The 25,262-nt window shown below is 43.6% G+C and overlaps 1 protein-coding gene across 1 annotated transcript; it reads right to left on the reverse strand.

Annotated features, from left to right (window-relative positions):
- Positions 1 to 316: 316 nt before the first annotated feature.
- On the reverse strand, positions 317 to 25,256 carry LOC311235801 (testicular acid phosphatase homolog). Its single transcript, XM_084323293.1, has 11 exons — positions 25,121 to 25,256; positions 19,900 to 19,995; positions 19,208 to 19,294; positions 13,888 to 14,043; positions 11,953 to 12,045; positions 5,827 to 5,922; positions 4,015 to 4,147; positions 2,563 to 2,645; positions 2,271 to 2,377; positions 1,717 to 1,898; positions 317 to 454 (listed from the first exon to the last, which is right to left on the reverse strand). The coding sequence occupies exons 1-11, from the start codon at positions 25,208 to 25,210 to the stop codon at positions 345 to 347; spliced, it is 1,233 nt and encodes a 410-aa protein (XP_084179419.1). The 5' UTR covers positions 25,211 to 25,256; the 3' UTR covers positions 317 to 344.
- Between the last annotated feature and the right edge of the window lie 6 nt (positions 25,257 to 25,262).

The following is a 25,262-nucleotide window of genomic DNA, read 5'->3' on the forward strand; positions in this document are numbered from 1 at the left end:
AATTCTCTCTCTAAATGTTTTCCGTTCCATAGCATTATTCAAATGCATACTCTTGTAAATAAGCGGCCACCATAAATACGTAACTCAAGCGGGTAATAAAAGCAGGGAATGTATAGCATGAGGAAGTGTGTTTGAAGTGTTGACAGGCCTTCCCTCTTCAAACGATATTAGATGTAAATATTTAAATGCCTACTATTAACTGGCTTCTGTAGTAAATCATCATTGAAATGGATCATCTAAGTAAGAATATGGGCATGTAAAAAAAAACTGAGCGCCCGATTAAGACCCCCAACCCACAGCTGGATGGCACCGTCAACAGGCACGTGTCCCAACAGTCCGCTGCACTAGACCTCCCTGGAATAGTGAGACCTCCTTCTGTAGACGGCCGCTCCTATGCTGACCAACAACGCCACCGCCAGGAGGCCGACGGCTACTGCAAGAGTCGTTATGATCCCTGTGGGAAAATAGCCTGGAGTTGAAAACTGGCCCTCTCCGGTGACCTCATCAACAGTTTAAGTTTAAATTATTCAATTATAGGAAGATTAAATATTGTCCTGCTCCCTGTCCTCTCATTTAAAACCCTGTGAGGCCCAAATTAAAAAGGCATTAGCAACTTCAGAGGGCGGGACCTATAAACACATTTACTATCCAATAGCATTGTGAGGCTGAACAACAGGACCCATTGACTATGTAAATGTGCTTAGAAATTAAAAAAATTATAACATTTACAGACTTTTTTTTAAATAGCTAAAAACTAAAAGTGGTGTTGTAATTTTGCAGGCGAGGGCCTCACAGGGTTGAGAGGTGTCGCCTGCCCTGGTCACTGAATCAAACAGATCACTTACTTTAATTGTTTCTCAGTGTAACTATAAGAGATCCCAGACTCAGACTGTGATGGTTTTCTGCGTTGTAGTTCAAAATGTAGTTGAACTTCTTTTTTCAAAGTACTTTTGGTAGTCCTCTTTTTCTTTTTGAATAGTTAAGATTTAGTTTTAACTTATTTGCATGACGTGATAGACGTAGACACGCCTCACAGATTTTTGGCCAAGTTCCCTACCTGATTTCGACCACCTCAATCAAATCAAATTACAAATCAAATTTATTTGTAAGGCCCGACAACACACGTTAATGTCCCCATGGGCCGGACACGTTTTCTTTAAAAAAAAGGCAAGAAGAAATATCACAATAAATCAAGAACAAAACAAAAACACCATAAAGTCCAAACATTTAAAAATAAATGCAACACTCCCAGACATACCCCATGTGAAGGTAAGGAAAAACTCACTAAAACCTAGCAGTAGGAAAAAATGCACCACAGGCAATGTGGAGGAGAGACACCTTCAAGAAGGGCCGTTCAAGGGGGGATCTCCCTTCTTAGATGTCGGTGAATCAGTCAATGAGTAACTGTACTAGATAGGTACAAGTACACAATAACTACTTGATAGCTACAAGTACACAGTAACCATACGTGGTAGGTACTAGGTACAAGTACACAATAACTACTTGATAGTTACAAGTACACAGTAACCATACGTGGTAGGTACTAGGTACAAGTACACAATAACTACTTGATAGCTACAAGTACACAGTAACTGTACGTGATAGCTACAAGTACACAGTAACTGTACGTGATAGGTAGACATGCCTCACAGAAGCCGGTATGCCAAATGATGCCTGGAAATCGAGTCAAGGAAAAAAACGTGCCAAGTTCCCTACCTGATTTGGACCACCTGGGCTTGATCCCGCACTCAGCCTCCCAGTCCTTCGGCAAGGCATCCTTCACCAGATCCGTGAATAAGGTCAAAGGGCACGGATTCAACCCGTCGCACCCTGGCAAAGGGGTCGGGTAGGGGTCACGCCAGGAGTCATTACGGAAAAACAACTCCAGAGAATAGGATCTGCGGGAATTATCACGGGGATAAGCACAACGAGATGACACATTTCTGCAGCGTGTTGCATGAGCAGCTTTGTGTTGCACTTAATTGCACACGCTGCCAGGTTTTCATTTAATTGAAGCTAATTTGGCAAAGTAAAAATAGGTTCTCTCTCGTCCTGGATGAAGTGGGAACGGGATTCCAGAAAATGTAATTTCTGTTTACTGCAGAGTGGAAAGACTGGGAGACCCATACTGACCAAACACACTACTGTATATCAGTGATGGCTGTCAGAATGTAGCTATTTAACACGTATCTTTAATAGAAAAACATGTATCTTAAATGAGGGAAAGGAAAAGGTGGTAGGAAGCAAGAGTGCCAGAAAGACTACATTACCCATCATCCTCCTGGTAGAACTCAAAGAGTTGGCAGGCAGCATAAGGAGGAAGGTGGCCATTGTACACATCCAGAGCCGCATGGAGAGTGATGAGTGTTGAGTCATGCTGAAACGCAGAGGCAAACATGTCAGATCGAATAGAATAATAGCTGTTTACGTTTACGTACAAATGTTTACGGCTGTGTAATGTACAAGTGGAGGAGGCACATTATGTGAAAAAGCGGCTTGCATAATGAGCGTGTGTGCATTACTGCGTGTGCTTCAAACACTGAACACAGACACTGAACTTACAGCTGAGTACATGATGAATTTGAGCGTGCTCCCCGGCTCTGTGGCCCTGGTGAAATTCCTCAGGATGGCATTCAGCAGTACTCCTAGTAAACAAAGACTGTTTCAATGCTGTAAATACAATTCACACTGGCGCCGACGCAGATAAGCCCCTGATCACAACATCACAACAGGTAAGAAACACACAAAGATATATTTACAAATAATAATAACCAACGCAAGAGACACCGGGTTCGACTCCGGCTGTCGGCGTTGCCTCCGGCTTGGGGCCAGCCGTCAATACTAACTCAATTGGCAGAGTTAGCGGGTGGAAGTCGATGGGTGGTAATCTGGACGTTGTGGACAGCGACTCCTACAGGTCGGTTGGGGGACGCCTGCACAGCAGAGACAGGAAATGGCGGGGGTAGTGTGAGCCTCCCACACGTTACTCCTCGCCAATGAGAGTCCGCGCTGGCAGGTGAAAAGATGTGACAGGCTGCCTCCTCGTGTATCGGAGGGGACACGTGATGCAAGGCTTCTATCCTCCCTACAACCGGCCAGTGGGGGGCATATGCGAGCAACGTTCAAGGCCGGGGAGGGGAGAATTGGCACAATGGAATTGGGATGGGAGAAAATTTGAAAAAATAGGAGAAAAGGTGGATAAAAAAATAAATAATAATAACAATAATAATAAATAAATCTCAATATGACTGCCAGTGCCATAATACCATTAGTAGTGGAGTTATTTACTCAAGGCCCTCTTAGTTGTTTGATTAGTCGTAGGGAGGTCAGTCAGCCAATGAGAGGGCCCCTCGAAATGTCAATCATCATGTCAATTGCCACCCCCAAGCTGTGGAACAGTTTACCTTTACATATTAGATCTGCCCCAACCCTAGCGATGTTTAAGTCTTTGTTAGTGAAGACTCACCTCTCCTCACTGGCTTTTCCTTCAGGTCGAGCCGTACATCCGTGCTTCTATCTATTATAACTGTGAATTGTATATGTGTAGTAATGTTTGCAGTACTATTTCTGTGTAAATTGTGCATCTTGTGTTGTATTGTTATTAGTATTGTATTTACATTACTTTTGTACTTTGTATTGTGCAGCCCTTTGGTCAACAACGGTTGTGTTTAAATGTGCTATATAAATAAATCTGACCTTGACTTTGACCAAACATCATTTCAACCCAACAGCAAAGTGTTGAAACAACTGTACCCCGCGGGTGCAGAGATCTGATTCAAGGTAAGAAACGTAAGAGCCCCCCAAAGGTCTAAGAGGACTGAAGGTCTTCATCCCCGGTCTCAACGGCTTCTGAAGGATCTTAGGCGCTAAGCCACGTAACCTCCACCCCAGTGGTAAACAAAGCCGCGGTCAACAGTCCCAGCATCACATCAACACAGGCTCAACACTCTGCCGACATAGTGTGTTTAATATAGCAGCGCTCGGAGTGATCTGCCTCCTCGTTTGAATTCTCACCACCCGAGAGCCTGGCCTTCTCCTTCCTCTTGTGGCTGAGGATACTGTACATGACCTCGAAGGACGCTATTCTCTTCAAGGTGTCCAGGACCTGCTGGTCTGCCCAGCGCGGGAGCGTGAGGTTGTGGATCCTCTGACGGGAAACAGTAACAACATGTGTTAAATTAAACGACGACACTCGTCCACACGAGTAACAACAGAGGAGGCTAAATGGCTGCATTTCATCTTTTCTAATATTAGCACCCGGCTATTTTTAGCACTTTGTCTGAAAGTAACAGATGCTCATTTTGCATGTGTGAAGGGGCGTATTCAACCTGGCCCTGAATCCACCTCTATCCCATAATGCCTTAATTACTGTACCACTTCAATGTGTTGTTGTGGTATTCATGTGTCATATGTGCAAAGACGATTTGCCTCCCCCTTCACGCTTATACTGCAACAGACAGCAGATCTCTGTCTCTCTCTCCTTCTCACATTCCCTCATATACAGTTGGTGTGTACATCACTGCAGTGCACAGTATTGACTGAAGCATCTGTGAACATACAACTCAATATACACACATAATCTAGATACTGTATTATATTAGACATATTCAAGTGTCACAAGAAAATGAAATGGATCCCTGGAGGAGCACTGTTTGCAATTGGAATGTATCTGCTTATGGCTGTGATGTTCCTACCCTCCCTCCACCATCACCATACAAAGGAGCACCCTTCTGCTGCCCTTCTGCTGCTCCTCTGCCACTTTAGAACTAGCACTCAGGTGTTATATTTTTATTTCGGGGGCTGGTGGCTGGCTCCCAAAGTGAACAAAGGGAGGGTACTTAAATTAAGTGCTCTCCCAGGGAGGGGGTCGGGGGCTCCTGCCCTCAGACCCCCAAGATAATTTTTAATAAGTGGGTTCGGGGCAGTCTCACTCGGGGTACTGCTCATATATTAGTGTTGCAATGCATGATAAGTAAACAGTGAAAAAAGCGAAGGAATCGGATGGAGCTGTGGCGTTTGGGACGAATTAAAGTTTAAAGAGGAACTATTTTACTATTTCTTTCACTATTTGGGCACTTTTACACAATTCCTGTGAGTCTATGGAACACCTCTGTAATATATATATTTTTTTTATTCATTGTTTTGTATTTCTAATCAAGTCCTCAAAAACAGCATTTTTCTACCTCAAGATCTCGAGCCGTTTTGAGCTAATGTGGACTGGGGTGCAGGGGCTGTGTGCAGCTGTTCTTGTATCTCAACATTAACATGCAGCGGTGTCTTTCTGACATCACATATCGCGCACATTTTCAAATGACTCAGTTCAGTGAGGGTGAATATTGTGAGAGGAGAATTGGAAGAATGCGCCAATATGAGAATTTTTAGACATAGATCATATTAATACAAGTTCACATAGCTAGGAAACAATGCTAAACACTCAAAAAGGCCATTTATAAGATAGTTCCCCTTTAAGATGAAAAAGTCTCGCCAGCCTGATACACTGTGGGAGGCAGTGGAGGTGTGAAATCTGGCCCGGTCCAGAACAATAGGAGTCACAAAATCAGTTTGGCCCCTGGAGTGGTGGAGGAGCAGCAGAGGTACGATTTTTCAGTGCTGGATCTGTATGTGCAAAATATTGGTTCGCTTAGTTTTGGGGATTTGAGTCGAGATTAGAAACACATTTCAAGCATGTGTAGATAGCTGCTTATTGTAGAGATAAATTGTACAAAAAAAAAGAAAAAAATAGTTTTCCCCCAAAATTACACGGTGCAGCTTTAAGTTCTTACTCTTTGTGTGTGTGAATCGTTTACGGTGAAGTAGCCGACGCACCTGACAGGTTAGAGTGTCGTAGACTCTCCATATTCTCCTGCCAACCATCTTGGACACGGGGTAGCCGGTGTGGTTGGCGAGCTTCTGGATGAAATTCTGCAAGGTGAACAAAACAACTTTTTTCATAATTTTTCAGGAAACGTTATTTCTCCCGGCATTATAATTATATAATGTAATAATATATAACATTATATTATAATTAAATATATATGTATAACTCTCAGAGATTATAATTCATAACAGCAACAACGGAGGGCGATTATTCTTTATGGCAAGGCCAGGGCCCTCATTCATCAACGTGGACGTAGAATATGTTCCAATTCCACACGTAAGCACAGAATGTAGAATCAGTGCACGCACAGAAAAATCGGGATTCATCAACCGTGCGTACACAGGTCCTATGCTCCTCCGTGTTGATGAATACCACTTTGTTCTACCGTCAATGCTCGTGCATGATTATCCATATATGGTCATGAAAGTGAGGAAACACCCCCCATGGGATGTGAAATAATGGACTGACCCGAGCGGAACTCTGAGAAACTTCACGGAGATTGTTCACTGCTGTCGAACCAAGAAGACACAACGCGTGTTATGGGATAAATAAAAGGCGGACTTGTAAACGGTGATGTCAGATATCAACGGCTCCCTAAGACCATTGCTGCAATTCTGCCTGGACAGCTCAAAATACTAATAAAGACCGTTCGTTGACCACTGTTTGGCGTTGGTTGTGTGTCATTATAACCGTGCTGTAATATGAATGCCTTTATTAGTTGTGTTCGATTGGCTATATGATTTTTAGAGGCATCTATTTTATTGTCGGTATTACCGACAACAAAATAGATGCCTCTAAAAATCATATACTATTAGGTAGCCTATATGGATTACATATAATAGCAGCCATAGCCTACATTATGCAACAGTAACTTGCGCATACCAGTGTATGCGACGGACCAGTGTATACCTTATATCATATCATATTCATATAATAGTTTACTCTATCAGCATACCAGCATGTAATATGTTCTTTGTTAGAACTCAACTCGTTATTATTTTGCACATAGATTGCAGAAATACGGGAACGTTTTGATTTACATTAAAAGGCTTTGACATTGTAAAACTAAATACGTGGAATCCTGTAAGCATAATACAAGTCATATCACCCACACGATATGCTCTGTATGCTTTTCATTCATTTAAGACACATTATTGCAAGGGTTTTGTAATACACATACACCCTGGTGTCATTGCAATGCATTTTTTTATTCTTTCTTATACAGTAAAAAGGGGGAAGAACACTATATCGTGGGTGTTCATATGACTTGTATTCTGCTTACAGCTTCGAAATTCCACTTGTTTCGTTTAACGTAAAGCCTTTTAAATATAATCAAACCGTTCCCGTGTTTCTGCGGTCTGTGCGCAAAATAATAACGAGTTGAGCTACGCGGAGTTAATTCCGATAACGCTATATAAACCATGCTGCATTCATTCTGAGAGAAAGATCTATTATTCCAAATGCTATTTATAGGGTTTTGACCATAATTACACTACTGTTGCTATTTTACAATGAACAATAATGAATTACGGTTCATACAGAACATGCCAGTGTTGAAACTAATGCACAGAAGCTCATTTCCTTGTTGTAATAATATATTCTACCACTGGGCGTCAGCTAAGTGTGCTCCGAGCTGTGCGTAAATATAAGCACTAAGTCAAGTTCAAGTTGAAATTGATGAATCCCACTCTTTGCTTAGAAATGATCGTACGCACAGCTTAAGCACATATCTGTGCGTAATACACGTTGATGAATGAGGGCCCAGGTTCCTATTCACTTTCACTCCAATCACCTCGAAGTCGAAGGTGGATCTGCTTTACAATTCGAGTATAGAAAAACTTTCGGTCGCACCAAGGTCATCTCATCTGCATCAACAGATGAAAGTAATTGAGAGCGAAGGCTCCGTCATCTGCAAATGAATTAAGGTTTCTATTTATATGTGAAGATAACTATACACTGGACGGCGCCGTGGTTGTTGTACAGTTTCTTTCTTCAGGGCCCGTGGGTCAGGCAAAACCGAAGGCCGACTTTTCTGGGGGCACCAGAATTTATGCAAATGACATGTCGTCAGCTTGTGACTGCAACTTGTTCCTGTTTGCGGACGACTCAGCCCTGCTGGTCTCTGACAGGAACAAGTTACAGGTTGAAAAAACCCTCAGCTCGGAACTAGGCAGAATCTGCACCTGGCTCGCTGATAACAAACTATCATTACACCCGGGTAAAACAGAGTCCATTCTCTTCGGTTCAAATAAACTCAGCAAGGCCGACGGCTTCTCAGTTACAGTGGGTGACATTATTGTCACAAGGAAAGATGAAATTACATACCTGGGTTCCATCCTAGAGGCAAATCTTTCCTGTGACAAAATGGCAACCAATGTAATAAAAAAAAGTCAACCAACGAACTAGATTCTTGTACGGGATCTCCTCTCTGGTAAACAAGAATACCCTGCAAACTCTGGCAGGAGCACTCATTCAAGGGTAGTACCCTTAGGGTACTACGACTATGCTTGCACCTCATGGTACCAAAGCACCTCAAAGGCGCTAAAAACTAAATTACAAACATCACAAAACAAACTGGTCAGACTACAGGCTTGACCTTACTCCTAGAACCCACCTCACCCCTGCCCACTTTGACGGCACGGTGGTGTAGTGGTTAACACTGTCGCCTCACAGCAAGAAGGTCCAGGGTTCGATTCCCGCTTGGGGACCAGGTTTCCATGATGCCAGGTACTCAGGTGGGGTATCTCCCAGGCCTTTCTGTGTGGAGTTTGCATGTTCTCCCCGTGCTCGCAAGGGTCCCCCCCCCCCAGATAAGATAAACCCAATGGAAAAACATGCACAACAGATCGCTAACACTGTGGCGTCCTTGACAAAGACGGACAGGAGCACTTGGATTGGTCCCCGGGGCGCGGCTCACGTTGACGCCCTATCTGCTCCCGGCTGCCCATGGGGGGGAAGGTCAACGGGATGGGAAAAGTGCAGAGAGACATTTCATCTGCGACTCAGTGCATGTGTGTGTGTGTTCCTGTGGGTCTCCCATCTCGCGTGTGTGTGTTAAAACTGCATGACAAATAAAGACTTCTAGTCTAACAATTATTAACCTAGGATGGCTTAGAATAGACGACAGGGCGGTCAGGTGGCGTAGCAGAGATTGCGCTCGTCACCAATGCAAGAGGCTGTGGTCTCGACTCCCGGAGTCATCATTGCCTGCGGCTTGGGCCGATCGTCATACTAACTCGTTTGGCTGAGTTAGCGGGAGGGAAGTCGTGGGTGGGAATCTGGCGCTGTGGACAGCAACTGGGCGCCTGCTCAGCGAAAAGCAGGAAGTGGTGAAGGCAGCGTGAACTCCCATGCGTTACACTTCACCAATGAGAGTCCTCGCTGCCAAGTGAAAAGAGAGCCGCTGGCTGTCTCCGCATGTGTCGGAGGAAGCATGTGGTAGACTTCAGGGTTCCCTTGTACCGACCAGTAGGAGGAACATGCGCACAACAACCAGGTAGGGGAGGGGGGGAATTGGCATAACGACTAAATTGGGATTGGGAGAAAAGCATAGAAAATCAGGCGGAGAAAAAGAGGATAAAAAAAAATTATAATAATAGACGACAGAGTACAGCAACTTGCAATGGGCCTGGTCTACAAGATACACTACTACACCACTAAGGTACCCATATACATGTCAAAATACTTCCCAAAGGTCAGTGAATACCACAACCAAAAAACGAGAGGGAGCTCCACAAATCATGTGAAACCCAGATTCGGCTCAAACAAGGGACTAAACACGTTTAGCAATTATGCCACATCAATGTGGAACGCCCTACCCACAGCTGTAAAGGAATGTGAATCACTACCCACTTTCAAAACCACTCTCAAAGATCACCTACGGGAGACTGCAATTCGAAACTGGCCCCTGTAAATGTCTAAACACAACCCCCTCCAATGTACAGTTTCCCCCACCCCGCCTACCCAACCCCGCCCACCCCACCTACCCAACCTCCTCCAATGTACAGTTCCTTCCCCCTCAAATGTATATACTCTCTTTTTAGACTCCTTTTGTACACATAAACAGTACCGTATATTTGTAGATCTGGTATGTCATAAATGTCTAGATGCAACAGTACTGTCTACCTGTATGTCATGTATGTCATATATGTTATGATGAATTGAAAATGGGGGACCCTGATGTAAACAAGACGAAAGTCTTTCTCTGGTCTGCATCCCCTTAACAATTGTGTGTATTGAGCTGTACTGTATTGTACCCATTCTGCAATCTGTTAATAAAGTTTTCAATCAATCAATCAATCAATCAATCAATCAATCAATCAATCAATCAATCAATCAATCAATCAAACAATCAAACCATTGCTCCCTGCGTTTCACTTCCTTGCTCCTCATCTCCAGCAGAGGGCGGTAGATTCAACACGGGAGGCCTCTTGTGGCTGACGTCAGGCACCATCTTAATAGGCAGCACGATGGGACTCGCTTTAATTAAAACCTTTTCATTGTAATTCTCAATCTAATTCAATCCTGCCGTTAATTAGCATCTCCGGGAATGTGAGAGAAATTGCAGCTTTTTCGGAGGCGCTGGAGCCATCACTTAGGAGGACATGGTGTCTCCAGCAAGAACTAACAAGGGCATTCTAACTGCTGATAATTTTGGCAGTGATAGCCTTGAAGAATTTAAATCGCCCCCCCCACCCCACCACTCCTCTTATTGACATACTTCATCATTATTAATTCTTTGCAAGGGCATAGGTTTGGTTTCAACATTGGGGGGGACACTTTAAGTGAGGGGTCTGGTCTGGGGGTCCTCCCCCAGGACACCATGAGCTCATCTCCTGCATTCTGGTGCACTTTTATGCACCAATTTGTGCCTTTTCTGCATCGATTTATGGTGGACATTTCTTTATTTATGTAAAGGAAAAGACATCATTCAGGTACCCGCTGACACAAATATAATGGAATATAATGCAGTAAGGCTCTCAGGCATTCTGTATATATATATTTTTTTTGGTGGACAAATTGATCTCTTCTCAATATTGAGGAGGGGTGTGTTCCCTGCACCCCCCCCCCCCCCTAAATCTAGGCCTATTATTCTGTGTACCAATGCATACATAGGGGGGAGTAGATAAGAGCAGGTATAGAGGAAAGAAAGGGGGGTACACTTTTAAAATAATACAATGCCACACAGATACAGACAGGGTTTCTGTGGATTGATTGCAGGGCCTTTACAGATAAAGGACTTGTGTCATCTGGTTTTGATGAATTCGGAGTAAAGAAAAAAGGTTATGCCTCGTTTACATGTAGATTGTATATATACAGAAGACGGCAAGCTGGATATTATTATTTTTCAATGAGAGATGATGGGAAAAAAATCTGTCAGCACCAACAGCGTCGGCGAGAGCAGAAGGCACTGCGGTAGGAGTTGAAATGTTTTCAACTTTTGCCGTCCTCCGTCACGTATTCTCAATCCGGATGTCAAAATTAAGCTCTTCTTTTGCTTTGCGCAACACACAAAAAAGATGCTATTTACTGGATTCGATTGTTTATTATTATTATTATTATTATTATTATTATTATTATTATTATTATTATTATTATTATTATTATTATTATTATTATTATTATTATTATTATTATTATTAATAATAATAATAATAATAATAATAATAATAATAATAATAATAATAATAATAATAATAATAATAATAATAATAATAATAATAATAATAATAATAATAATAATAATAATAATAATAATAATAATAATAATAATAATAATAATAATAATAATAATAATAATAATAATAATAATTATTATTATTATTATTATCACCAACAACTTCCCAATAACTGCCAATTCCATATATTTTAATGTCGAAAATACAACACAAACTAGTCCTGAACAGAATACACCTCCCCACCTTGACTGATGTGAACCAGAATGCATTTTTTTCTTTTTTAAATGGCCACTAAATGGAGCATTAGTCAAGTTGTCGAGGTGGGGATAGGAAGGAACAGGACTCAGGGAGAGTGTATCACAGTGGTCTCTCTCGTCTCCCCACGTCCCCTCTCACCCTGTGGGCCCCGATGAACCTCTGGTAGGGCTGTCTGTCCAGCGACTGTGTCAGCAGTTCCCTGAACCGGGGACATCCTGGGGACTTCAGCAGCTTTAGAGAATCCAAAACAACAGATCAACTTTACAAAAAGAAAAACAAAAGAAAAACATCAATAATGTACCTTCAGAGCAACTGAAAATCTTGTTTTTTAACACAGTTAGGCCTGTCTACTGCACTTTAACATAGTTAGGCCTGTCTACTGCACTTCTCTTTTTAACACAGTTAGGCCTGTCTACTGCACTTCTCTTTTTAACACAGTTATGCCTGTCTACTGCACTTCTCTTTTTAACACAGTTAGGCCTGTCTACTGCACTTTAACACAGTTAGGCCTGTCTACTGCACTTCTCTTTTTAACACAGTTAGGCCTGTCTACTGCACTTTAACACAGTTAGGCCTGTCTACTGCACTTCTCTTTTTAACACAGTTAGGCCTGTCTACTGCACTTTAACACAGTTAGGCCTGTCTACTGCACTTCTCTTTTTAACACAGTTAGGCCTGTCTACTGCACTTTAACACAGTTAGGCCTGTCTACTGCACTTCTCTTTTTAACACAGTTAGGCCTGTCTACTGCACTTCTCTTTTTAACACAGTTAGGCCTGTCTACTGCACTTTAACACAGTTAGGCCTGTCTACTGCACTTCTCTTTTTAACACAGTTAGGCCTGTCTACTACACTTTAACACAGTTAGGCCTGTCTACTGCACTTTAACACAGTTAGGCCTGTCTACTGCACTTTAACACAGTTAGGCCTGTCTACTGCACTTTAACACAGTTAGGCCTGTCTACTACACTTTAACACAGTTAGGCCTGTCTACTGCACTTCTCTTTTTAACACAGTTAGGCCTGTCTACTGCACTTTAACACAGTTAGGCCTGTCTACTGCACTTTAACACAGTTAGGCCTGTCTACTGCACTTTAACACAGTTAGGCCTGTCTACTGCACTTCTCTTTTTAACACAGTTAGGCCTGTCTACTACACTTTAACACAGTTAGGCCTGTCTACTGCACTTTAACACAGTTAGGCCTGTCTACTGCACTTTAACACAGTTAGGCCTGTCTACTGCACTTCTCTTTTTAACACAGTTAGGCCTGTCTACTGCACTTCTCTTTTTAACACAGTTAGGCCTGTCTACTGCACTTCTCTTTTTAACACAGTTAGCCTGTCTACTGCACTTCTCTTTTTAACACAGTTAGGCATGTCTACTGCACTTCTCTTTTTAACACAGTTAGGCCTGTCTACTGCACTTCTCTTTTTAACACAGTTAGGCCTGTCTACTGCACTTCTCTTTTTAACACAGTTAGGCCTGTCTACTGCACTTCTCTTTTAACACAGTTAGGCCTGTCTACTGCACTTTAACACAGTTAGGCCTGTCTACTGCACTTCTCTTTTTAACACAGTTAGGCCTGTCTACTGCACTTTAACACAGTTAGGCCTGTCTACTGCACTTTAACACAGTTAGGCCTGTCTACTGCACTTTAACACAGTTAGGCCTGTCTACTGCACTTTAACACAGTTAGGCCTGTCTACTGCACTTTAACACAGTTAGGCCTGTCTACTGCACTTTAACACAGTTAGGCCTGTCTACTGCACTTTAACACAGTTAGGCCTGTCTACTGCACTTTAACACAGTTAGGCCTGTCTACTGCACTTTAACACAGTTAGGCCTGTCTAGTGTCTACTGCACTTCTCTTTTTAACACAGTTAGGCCTGTCTACTGCACTTCTCTTTTTAACACAGTTAGGCCTGTCTACTGCACTTCTCTTTTTAACACAGTTAGGCCTGTCTAGTGTCTACTGCACTTCTCAAATAAGCCAGCAAGTCCCACAAGGCCTTCGGCAAACCATGTCCACGGCCAAGTAAAGGTTGCGGTGAGTTCCGGTGGCCCCCCCCCACCTTATCCTCGGCCCTCGGGACGGTGTGCACCGGAATGGGTCGCCACGGTAACTGGGGCACGATGGGAGCCGGGCGTCGGGTCGGCGGGAACATCCCAGCCAGGCAGGCCTGCGCACTCATGAGGGTCCGGTCGTAGTCGGTGCTCCGCACGTACAGCTGGGGCGAGGAGGGTGTTAGAGGAGGGGATGACATCAGAGAGGATGACATCAGAAGGGATGACATCAGAGAGGATGACATCAGAAGGGATGACATCAGAGAGGATGACATCAGAAGGGATGACATTAGAAGGGATGACATCAGAAGGGATGACATGAGAAGGGATTATATTAGAAGGGATGACATCAGAAGGGATGACATTAGTATGGATGACATTAGAAGGGATGATATTAGTATGGATGACATTAGAAGGGATGATATTAGAAGGGATGACATCAGAAGGGATGACATTAGAAGGGATGACATTAGAAGGGATGACATCAACAGGGATGACATCAGAATGGATGACATTAGAAGGGATGACATCAGAAGGGTTGACATCAGAAGGGATGACATCAGAAGGGATGATATTAGAAGGGATGACATTAGAAGGGATGCCATCAGAAGGGATGACATTAGTAGGGATGACATTAGAAGGGATGACATCAGAAGGGATGACATCAACAGGGATGACATCAGAATGGATGACATTAGAAGGGATGACATCAGAAGGGATGACATTAGTAGGGATGACATTAGAAGGGATGACATTAGAAGGGATGACATCAACAGGGATGACATCAGAATGGATGACATTAGAAGGGATGACATCAGAAGGGTTGACATCAGAAGGGATGACATTAGAAGGGATGGCATCAGAAGGGATGACATCAGAAGGGATGAGATCAGAAGGGATGACATTAGAAGGGATTACATGAGAAGGGATGACATCAGAAGGGATGACATTAGATGGGATGACATTAGAAGGGATGACATCAGAAGGGATTACATGAGAAGGGATGACATCAGAAGGGATGACATCAGAAGGGATGACATCAGAAGGGATGACATTAGAAGGGATGACATCAGAAGGGATGACATTAGAAGGGATTACATTAGATGGGATGACATCAGAAGGGATGACATTAGAAGGGATGACATTAGATGGGATGACATTAGAAGGGATGACATCAGAAGGGATGACATTAGTATGGATGGCATTATAAGGGATGACATCAGAAGGGATGACATTAGAAGGGATGACATCAAAAGGGATGACATTAGAAGGGATGATATTAGAAGGGATGACATTAGAAGGGATGGCATCAGAAGGGATGATATTAGAAGGGATGATATTAGAAGGGATGACATCAGAAGGGATGACATTAGAAGGGATGATATTATAAGGGATGACATTAGAAGGGATGATATCAGAATGGATGATATTAGAAGGGATGACATCAGAAGGGATGACATTAGAAGGGATGATATTATAAGGGATGACATTAGAAGGGATGATATCAGAATGGATGATATTAGAAGGGATGACATCAGAAGGGATGACATTTGTAAGGATGACATTAGAAGGGATGATATCAGAATGGATGATATTAGAAGGGATGACATTAGAAGGGATGACATCAGAAGGGATTACATTAGAAGGGATGGCATCAGAAGGGATGACATCAGAAGGGATGACATTAGAAGGGATGACATTAGATGGGATGACATTAGAAGGGATGACATTAGAAGGGATGGCATCAGAAGGGATGACATTAGTAGGGATGACATTAGAAGGGATGACATCAGAAGGGATTACATTAGAAGGGATTACATCAGAAGGGATGACATTAGTAGGGATGACATTAGAAGGGATGACATCAGAAGGGATTACATTAGAAGGGATGACATTAGAAGGGATGACATTAGTAGGGATGACATTAGAAGGGATGACATCAGAAGGGATTACATTAGAAGGGATGACATCAGAAGGGATTACATTAGAAGGGATGACATCAGAAGGGATGGCATTAGTAGGTATAGAGCAGGGCTCTCCAAAGCAGGGACCACTGTGGGCCAAATTCGGCCATCCAACGTATTATTTTTGGCCCTTCAATGGGTTCCAGAATTTTTTTAATTTCTTATTCTATTTATGCAGGAAAAGACCAGTACCATTGCAGACAACTGTACTCGGCTTGGTCTTAACATCCACAGAGGGAAGAGCAAGGTCATGAAAATCAATGCTGACAACACATCACCCATCATTCTGGAAGGAGAAGCGTTGGAAGAGGTAGAGACCTGGAGGACCACTGTCACCACAACCAATAAACTACAAGTTTTCCTAAACACCTGTCTGCGCTGAATCCTCCAGATTCGCTGGTCTAACACCATCAGCAACAAAGACCTGTGGCAACGAACACAACAACAGCCAGCAGAGAAAGATATTCTCCAACGGCGTTGGAGATGGATTGGCCATAGACTCCGTAAATCATCCCTGAGCATCACACGACAATCTCTCAGGTGGAACCCCCAAGAGAAAAGAAAGAGAGGCCGACCACGAAACACCTGGCGCCGAGACTTGGAAGATGATGCCAAGAAGATGGGACACACCTGGGGCCACAGCTGGAGAGGTTGGCTCAGGATCGGGATGCTTGGAGAACCCTTGTTGACGGCCTATGCCCCAAATGGGGTAAAAGGCGTAAGTAAGTAATTCTATTTATTCTATTATCTATTTCTTATTCTATTTTTATTTTTACTTCTCAACTAACTGTACTATAATTATATGACCTGTATCATGTCTTCTACCTGTACCTCCCCTCCCCCATGCTGCTATGATGCCTGAATTTCCCCAAGGGGATCAATACCTTATCTTATCTTAAATATTCTATTTGGTCTATTTTGATGCATTTTAAAGGTGCTGTAAGTGTAAATTATTTTGTTAAAATAATAGTTCTACACTCCGGCAGCCATCATCACTGATATTGAGTGTCTGGTCACTGGTCAGTAAACAGAAAATACACTCGTTCCCACTTGATCCAATCAGGAGAGAGAACTCAACACTGCAAAAATCGTCTGACAAAAGTAAGAAATAAGAACTGGTTTTAAGCTAATATTAAGTGAAATAATCAACCCTGTGCAGTAAGCTAATTTGGCTTGGCAAGATTTCTTGAAATGAGTAAAAAAAATTATATAATTTATTTTACTGCAAAGTGGAGGGACTGGCAAAGCAGCCATATCAGTGACGGCCATCTCCATGAATGTAGAGCTATTTAACAAAAAGATACCACTTACAGCACCTTTAACTATTTCAGAAGAGCATTTTGAACAAACTCGCCTCCTAGGGAGTGCAAACGCAAGACATTAGACCCAAGACACTGTTGTTTCTGTCATTCACATCCACTAGTGTCCACGTTCTGAGCGGGGGCCGCACGCTTGGCAGCCTCTGCACTGCTGCTGCTTGTATCTCTCTCCAGAACCGCTCATCCAATCAACTCCGTCAGCTCGACACGCTGCACTTTCTCGGGTCCTCAGCAAAACACCCGCCAAGTGTGAAGTCGATCGGACGAAGCGGTTCCTCGGGGGGAAAATCGAAAAGGAACAGGACAGAAAGAGGGACAGAGATTCCTCCAGGTTCCCGTTAGATTGAATTATCAATGTCCAGTCACTCTGTTTGGTCGGCGGCCCACCGCCGGTGTTCCATCCCGGCCCTTGGCTCTCCTCCATGGGGGGGAAGGGTTTTTGGCAGCCCCGGTATGAAGACTATTCTAAAGAAAATAAATAAATAAGAAGAAACTCAATGTATCCAGCTACGCTGGATGATGTATCACCATGGCGATGACATTCATCGCCAGGAGTCAACTAAGGTATTCCCATAATATCAGGAGTGGGGGAGGCACAGGGGATCCAAATGGATGGGAAGGCGGGGAGAGAGAGAGATACGTCTCGCAGTGATCTCTTCTGACATCAGCCTTCGCCCGTCTATAGCTCTCTGTCATCCTGTGTCAGGGCTTTTCCACGCAGTGAGGCTCGCTGATAAGGCTGAATGTTCCTGTGATGCAGAAAGGTACAACACCACCACCACCACATACACACGTACGTACACATATTCACACACAGACACACACTCACTCACACGCACACACTCACACACAGACACACACTCACTCACACACTCACACACAGACACACACTCACTCACACGCACACACTCACACACAGACACACACTCACTCACACGCAAACGCACGCACACACACATATGTGTACACGCACACGCAAACGCACACACACACACATTCACGCACATGCACATGTACACACGCACTCATACACACACACATACATCGTATGCACATGCACACACACATACACACACACACACACACACACACACACACACACACACACACACACACACACACACACTCTCTCTCTTGATATTTATTTAAAAAATCTATTCAAAGACATGACAGGGGGGGGGGGGGAGGGTGCAGCACAAGTCGATGGAGACTTTGCGGACAGAATCACTGAGACTGACGAAAGTTGTTATTTTGTTAACATGGTTTTGTATACATGGTAATTGTGTGTTATTTAACAAAGAGAGAGAGAGAGAAACCTGGGAGAGTGGGGGTAGAGAGAGAGACTGGGGGGAGTGGGGGGGGGGGTAGAGAGAGAGTGAGAATAAAGAATTTAAACCAGGGGGTAGAGAGAGAGAGAGAGAGAGAGAGAGAGAGAGAGAGAGAGAGAGAGAGAGAGAGAGAGAGAGAGAGAGAGAGAGAGAGAGAGAGAGAGGAGAGAAAAACCGGGCAGAGTGTGTGTGTGTGTGTGGGGGGGGGGGGGGGGGTGGCGTAGGGAGAGCGAGTGAAAAGAAAAGAAACACAGAGAGCGGAAGCGAGCGAGAGACGGAGGACAGGGGTAAATGATGTGTGTTAATGGCAGTATGCTGGAGAGCTGCTGCACTGTACAGTAGCTGTACTGTAGCCTCAGAGCACATGATCCAGCCAACATGCATGCAGTCTAGTGGACATGAGGCCCACAGGCCAGATCAGCACACAGCACGTTACATCATAATACAGGGCCACGGCAGTGATATCATCAACGTGAGTCATGCTCGTTAACCTACGCCATTACAGCCATTACAGGCAGTGGTTGGCCACACGTGTTGGCCATGTTGGGGGGGGGGTGCAGGCACACACACACACACCTGTACACACGTGCACACAAATATTGAACACACATGCACACACACACACACGCACAAACACAAAAAACACCCTTTCACCGACTCATCCACACACACCTCTGCCACAAACACACACAAACGCATCAATGACACAAAACCCACCTCTTTGTTATCGTAGTCCTCACTGAGAAAGTATCCATAGCGCCGCCTCAGAAACCTGCCCAGGTCATACTGCTGTCTCATGCCAAGCTGAGCCAAAACAGACATGAGAACAGGCCTTAGTCCCCATTTACTCTTGTTAAGTCAAAGAAAGTACATAGAAGAATCCCCCCCCCATTTCACTTCAAAGAGCACTCTGGCGAGAGAGACGTTTCTTTTGTTATATTTCATTCATATATTTCATTCATGGTTTAGGCACAAAGCCAGATTTAACCTTTTTCTAAAGATGGGAAGAAAAATAAACTGGGATCAGCTCTCGCTGGTGTGAAAAGCAACAGGAGAACGTTCTTTAGGGCAACTAAAGAACGTCCACACTTGAAGCCATCGTCCACACTTGAAGCGGGAAAGGATATCTATAGTGTTGGTGACCCCCCCCTTTTTTTGCTTGAGCCCCCGCCCTCTCGAAATGTCTTTCATAGCTCTGCTGGGCCCCATAATATCATAACCTTCACAAATATTTCCACCATACATCATATATCCTGAAATGCACAGACAATACACAATACTTCATTATCAATGTAATTGATGTAATTTCGTTCAAATGTATGTATTGTGTTAATAACTGATTTTTGCATACATGTACCGGTACTGTATTGTTTTAGAGCATTTCATATTCTTCCAACAGGGGGCGCTACCTCAGTCAGTTGTCCGTAGCCTTGTGCCCACACCTCCTCTCCATGCGGGTCCCTAGGGTACGACTCGATGGGCGATCGATCTCCATGCCGGAATACCTGACATGAGTCACAACAGCTGAGGTCACATGCTGTCAAACCAGACAGCTGGTTATATATACACACACACACACACACACGATTATATTTGATTATGTAAAATCGATTGTGCTTTATTAATGCCACCGGATGTGTGCCATTTATGTTGGAGAGAAATCCACGCTGAGACAGAGACGGTTGAATAATGTTATTCCTCTGATGGTTGAATAATGTTAGTTCTATGATCTTGGAGCGCTCAGGCGTGATCTTGGAAGCATGACTTGTCTCCCAAGCACAAATCTCTCCTTAACTCATTGGACGCCAGACCCGATGATAGTCGGGTTAACTCGCCATCACTTGAGCGCCAGACCCGAGTATAGTCGGATTTTAATAGTTATTTATTTTATTAGCGATATCCATTCATTATCATCCATCCAACCTGATGTTATCGTTGGGAATGGGCTCTGAGCACGCAAAAGGGCAAATACCGCCGCCTATCTTCTCCCGGATGGTATTGCACATCATTGGAATCCCTCTGGCTGGGGCTGTGCATAAAAGAAAAAGTCCGGTCCAGGTTTTCCTTCTCGGGCATGCAGTATCGCTATAACACATTGACTGGGGACACTCTGAGCAGCGTGGATTATGTGTTTTGGATATATAACGTTGGATCAATAAACGCAGGACATCAGATACAAGGTAAGAACATTATATATAAATTTGATCGTTGATCTGATGTGTATTTCTACCCGATAGACACTGTATCTGTGTGTGTATGTGTGGCTGTTTTCCGTTGGGTAGGAGGAGGAGGGGGGGGGGGGGGGCGCCGGTCTAAACAACATTGCATGCATGCACGATGAAGGGCAATAATGATGATCTAGCGTTGATTTTAGGAAGATTCGATAATCAGCCGAAAAATTACAATGTGTTTTGTGTATTCCACCAAAGGGCTATTATCGCGTCTTTCTCTGGAATTACTAGAAATCACCAAAACTATACTCGTATTCAAAACGGTATAAAACGGAAATGTACAGATGAAAAAACAAGCCATTTCATACATGTTGACTGCAAGCAACTCACTGATAATCGACGAGTGTATTAGACCCATAGCCATAATTTTAAGATGTATTTTAAGCACTTGCAAATCTCCCACTCCTCCCATTGATTAAAGAGGTGGCGCTCTACCGCCTTCTGGCGCACTTAAGCGGTGGCGTCCAATGAGTTAATCTAGATGCAAAAGAGCCAAGACTGTGTTGATGATGTAGACGAATCCCAGAGCTGCTTCCATTCAAATGAAATGGAACACTAACTTTGTGGCCCCTGCAGGAGCTCACAGGGTGGTTTTGTCATCATAATTATGGTCACGTTTTCTGGTTCATAGCTGTTATTGCCGCAATGAAACGTAGCTGTCATTACCACGATGAAACTTAGCTGTCGTTACCACGATGAAACTTAGCTGTCGTTACCACAATGAAACTTAGCTGTCGTTACCACGATGAAACGTAGCTGTCATTACCACGATGAAACTTAGCTGTCGTTACCACGATGAAACTTAGCTGTCGTTACCACGATGAAACGTAGCTGTCATTACCACAATGAAACTTAGCTGTCGTTACCACGATGAAACTTAGCTGCCGTTACTACGATGAAACTTAGCTGTCGTTACCACGATGAAACTTAGCTGTCGTTACCACAATGAAACTTAGCTGCCGTTACCACGATGAAACTTAGCTGTCGTTACCACGATGAAACTTAGCTGTCGTTACCACGATGAAACTTAGCTGTCGTTACCACAATGAAACTTAGCTGTCGTTACCACGATGAAACTTAGCTGTCGTTACCACGATGAAACTTAGCTGTCGTTACCACGATGAAACTTAGCTGTCGTTACCACAATGAAACTTAGCTGCCGTTACCACGATGAAACTTAGTTGTCGTTACCACGATGAAACTTAGCTGTCATTACCACGATGAAACTTAGTTGTCGTTACCACAATGAAACTTAGCTGTCGTTACCACGATGAAACTTAGGCTACGTTTAGACGGAGAGAGTCTGAACAGAAACCGCAAAAGTCGTCTTACGGTTTCATTTTTAATTTTGCGTTTAGACGAGCGTTTTGGGATGGAATTCTCCGTGCAGACGAGGCTGTAACAACTCGAGACAACGGAGCCCCGCTGTCACACGATTGGCGCATATGTCACATGACGTGCTGTGAAGACCCGCCCTACTCTGCCTCTGATTCGCAGACTGTGGGTGGGGAATGTGATTGGACCAAAGCAGAGTCACTCACAGACAGTGGGTCCAGTCACGCCGCGGGACAGATTCTTGTGTATTTAAAAGTACTGCCAATGTAGCCTTCAGGTGATCGCCATGGATAGAATCAGACATGCTTTATTTACGCTTCTAGGCTACTGGCGCATGCCTGTGATGTAAGCAGTACACGCGACGAGAGCCTTGACAACCCTTTCGTCATCGTTTTATGCGGTTTGACAGTTTAGATGAGAGCGCAAAGGTTTAGCGTTTCTAGGAATTCCACCCTGGAAGGTGGTCTCACTTTTTTACGATTTCACCCCGTAAAAACGCTGTTTCCGTATAAACGAAAGGCACATCCGAAAAAATATTTTTGCGGATTCATCTGCTAGCGTTTCCGTCTAAACGGGGCCTTAGCTGTCGTTACCACGATGAAACTTAGCTGTCGTTACCACGATGAAACTTAGCTGTCGTTACCACGATGAAACTTAGCTGTCGTTACCACGATGAAACTTAGCTGTCGTTACCACGATGAAACGTAGCTGTCGTTACCACGATGAAACTTAGCTGTCGTTACCACGATGAAACGTAGCTGTCATTACCACGATGAAACGTAGCTGTCGTTACCACGATGAAACTTAGTTGTCGTTACCACAATGAAACTTAGCTGTCGTTACCACGATGAAACTTAGGCTACGTTTAGACGGAGAGAGTCTGAACAGAAACCGCAAAAGTCGTCTTACGGTTTCATTTTTAATTTTGCGTTTAGACGAGCGTTTTGGGATGGAATTCTCCGTGCAGACGAGGCTGTAACAACTCGAGACAACGGAGCCCCGCTGTCACACGATTGGCGCATATGTCACATGACGTGCTGTGAAGACCCGCCCTACTCTGCCTCTGATTCGCAGACTGTGGGTGGGGAATGTGATTGGACCAAAGCAGAGTCACTCACAGACAGTGGGTCCAGTCACGCCGCGGGACAGATTCTTGTGTATTTAAAAGTACTGCCAATGTAGCCTTCAGGTGATCGCCATGGATAGAATCAGACATGCTTTATTTACGCTTCTAGGCTACTGGCGCATGCCTGTGATGTAAGCAGTACACGCGACGAGAGCCTTGACAACCCTTTCGTCATCGTTTTATGCGGTTTGACAGTTTAGATGAGAGCGCAAAGGTTTAGCGTTTCTAGGAATTCCACCCTGGAAGGTGGTCTCACTTTTTTACGATTTCACCCCGTAAAAACACTGTTTCCGTATAAACGAAAGGCACATCCGAAAAAATATTTTTGCGGATTCATCTGCTAGCGTTTCCGTCTAAACGGGGCCTTAGCTGTCGTTACCACGATGAAACTTAGCTGTCGTTACCACGATGAAACTTAGCTGTCGTTACCACGATGAAACTTAGCTGTCGTTACCACGATGAAACTTAGCTGTCGTTACCACGATGAAACGTAGCTGTCGTTACCACGATGAAACTTAGCTGTCGTTACCACGATGAAACGTAGCTGTCATTACCACGATGAAACGTAGCTGTCGTTACCACGATGAAACTTAGCTGTCGTTACCACGATGAAACTTAGCTGTCGTTACCACGATGAAACTCTCATCTCAAATTTGGATGTACTAAAAGCACTGTATGGGTCCACACAGTCAGTCTCCAATTAACTGTCGATGGAGTTCTAGGTTTCTTCATTAGGAGAGAGATGTTCCTTATAGATTGAACTGTCTTGAGTTCAGAGGGGAAAGCCTATACATTCTTTACTGTATTTCAGGGTGAATCTAAACCTTAACAGGTTGTTTTTTTCCCCCATCTTATTTTTTTTACTACAGTGTGAAAAGGTTTGAAGTGAAAAATGAAAATGTTTATATAAAAATATATCTGCGGTGTCTGGAAGAGATATTTGTTGATTTGCTGATTGAATTTAGCCAAATATAGTTTAAGTGTAATAATGCTCCCGGAGCAAATAATATAATAATAATAATAACATAATTAAAACAGCAAAACAACCGCATGATAACCTTGTGTGTTTCCGAGATGCCTCTCATATGGAAGTTAAGATACTGGCATTTGTGGGATATAGTGAATATCCTGAAGAATGTTCTCAGTCAACCGAGGTTCAGTTAATAGCAAGATTTATTAACTGGACAGATAGAAATATACATAGTAGTTAGAGAGAATGGCTGAGGTCCTCGCCCCAGGTGATCAGCTGAAAATGACCCAGGTAGAGACCTCGAATGCTGTCGGGAGGACCCCTTTATAGTGAAAAAGGGGGAGGAGGGGGACCCATTTGATAGGTCAAATGGGTGGGGGGGGGGGGGACATAGGATAGGGGACAAAGGGGAGGGGAGGGGGGTGTCTTTACATGAGTTGGGGAATGGATATATTATTCCACACATTCTACAACCAACACTCCTGTATCAATAACTTTATAACATCCTTCTTGAATTCTTACCGTTTATATATCTATCCTCCTGTCTGTACATACCTGTACATAATCCCTTTACACATCTGTAGATACTATATCTATTCCTGTACATCCCTTACGTACTCTTACTAGTTATGCTGCTGGCCAGTATAACTTACTACCATAGTGTCTTTATACCTGTATCACTGTACATATTAATACTACAACTCTGTACATCTGATTAGCACTACACCCAGTAGTACTCATTTATATATGTTATACGCAGTTGAATCACCTGTACATTGTATATCACTACTGCACTTTACTGTTACATTTGCACTCTGGTTGGATGCCAAACCTCTTTTCGTTGCACTGTACTTGTGCTGTATAATGACAATACATTTGTATCTAATCTAATCTAATCTGAATGGGTCTTCTTTCCACAAAACAGGAGCTTGTGCCCGACAATAAAATGTGGGAAAACATGGACTTACGGCCACAACAAACTTCAGCTGGCGGCTGTCAGTGAAGGAAAAGTGGGAGTGGAGGAGGAGACAGACCAAACTGTTGAGGAGAGTCCACATGTTCTCTGCTGTCGCTCTGCAGCTGCTTCACAGAGGCTCCCTGGTTATGCAG

The sequence above is a fragment of the Notolepis coatsorum genome, assembly GCF_963971535.1.
Source record: "Notolepis coatsorum genome assembly, chromosome: 10".
Taxonomy (NCBI): Eukaryota; Metazoa; Chordata; class Actinopteri; order Aulopiformes; family Paralepididae; genus Notolepis; species Notolepis coatsorum.

What these genes read in the sequence shown, in the direction of transcription:
- LOC311235801 (XM_084323293.1), bottom strand. Translation starts at nt 25,210, where the DNA reads ATGTGGACTCTCCTCAACAGTTTGGTCTGTCTCCTCCTCCACTCCCAC. An exon ending in GAAGGCCAGGCTCTCGGGTG is followed by an intron (nt 2,646 to 4,014) that starts GTGAGAATTCAA and finishes TTTGTTTACTAG; the next exon opens with GAGTACTGCTGAATGCCATC. An exon ending in TTCTACCAGGAGGATGATGG is followed by an intron (nt 1,899 to 2,270) that starts GTAATGTAGTCT and finishes TAATTCCCGCAG; the next exon opens with ATCCTATTCTCTGGAGTTGT.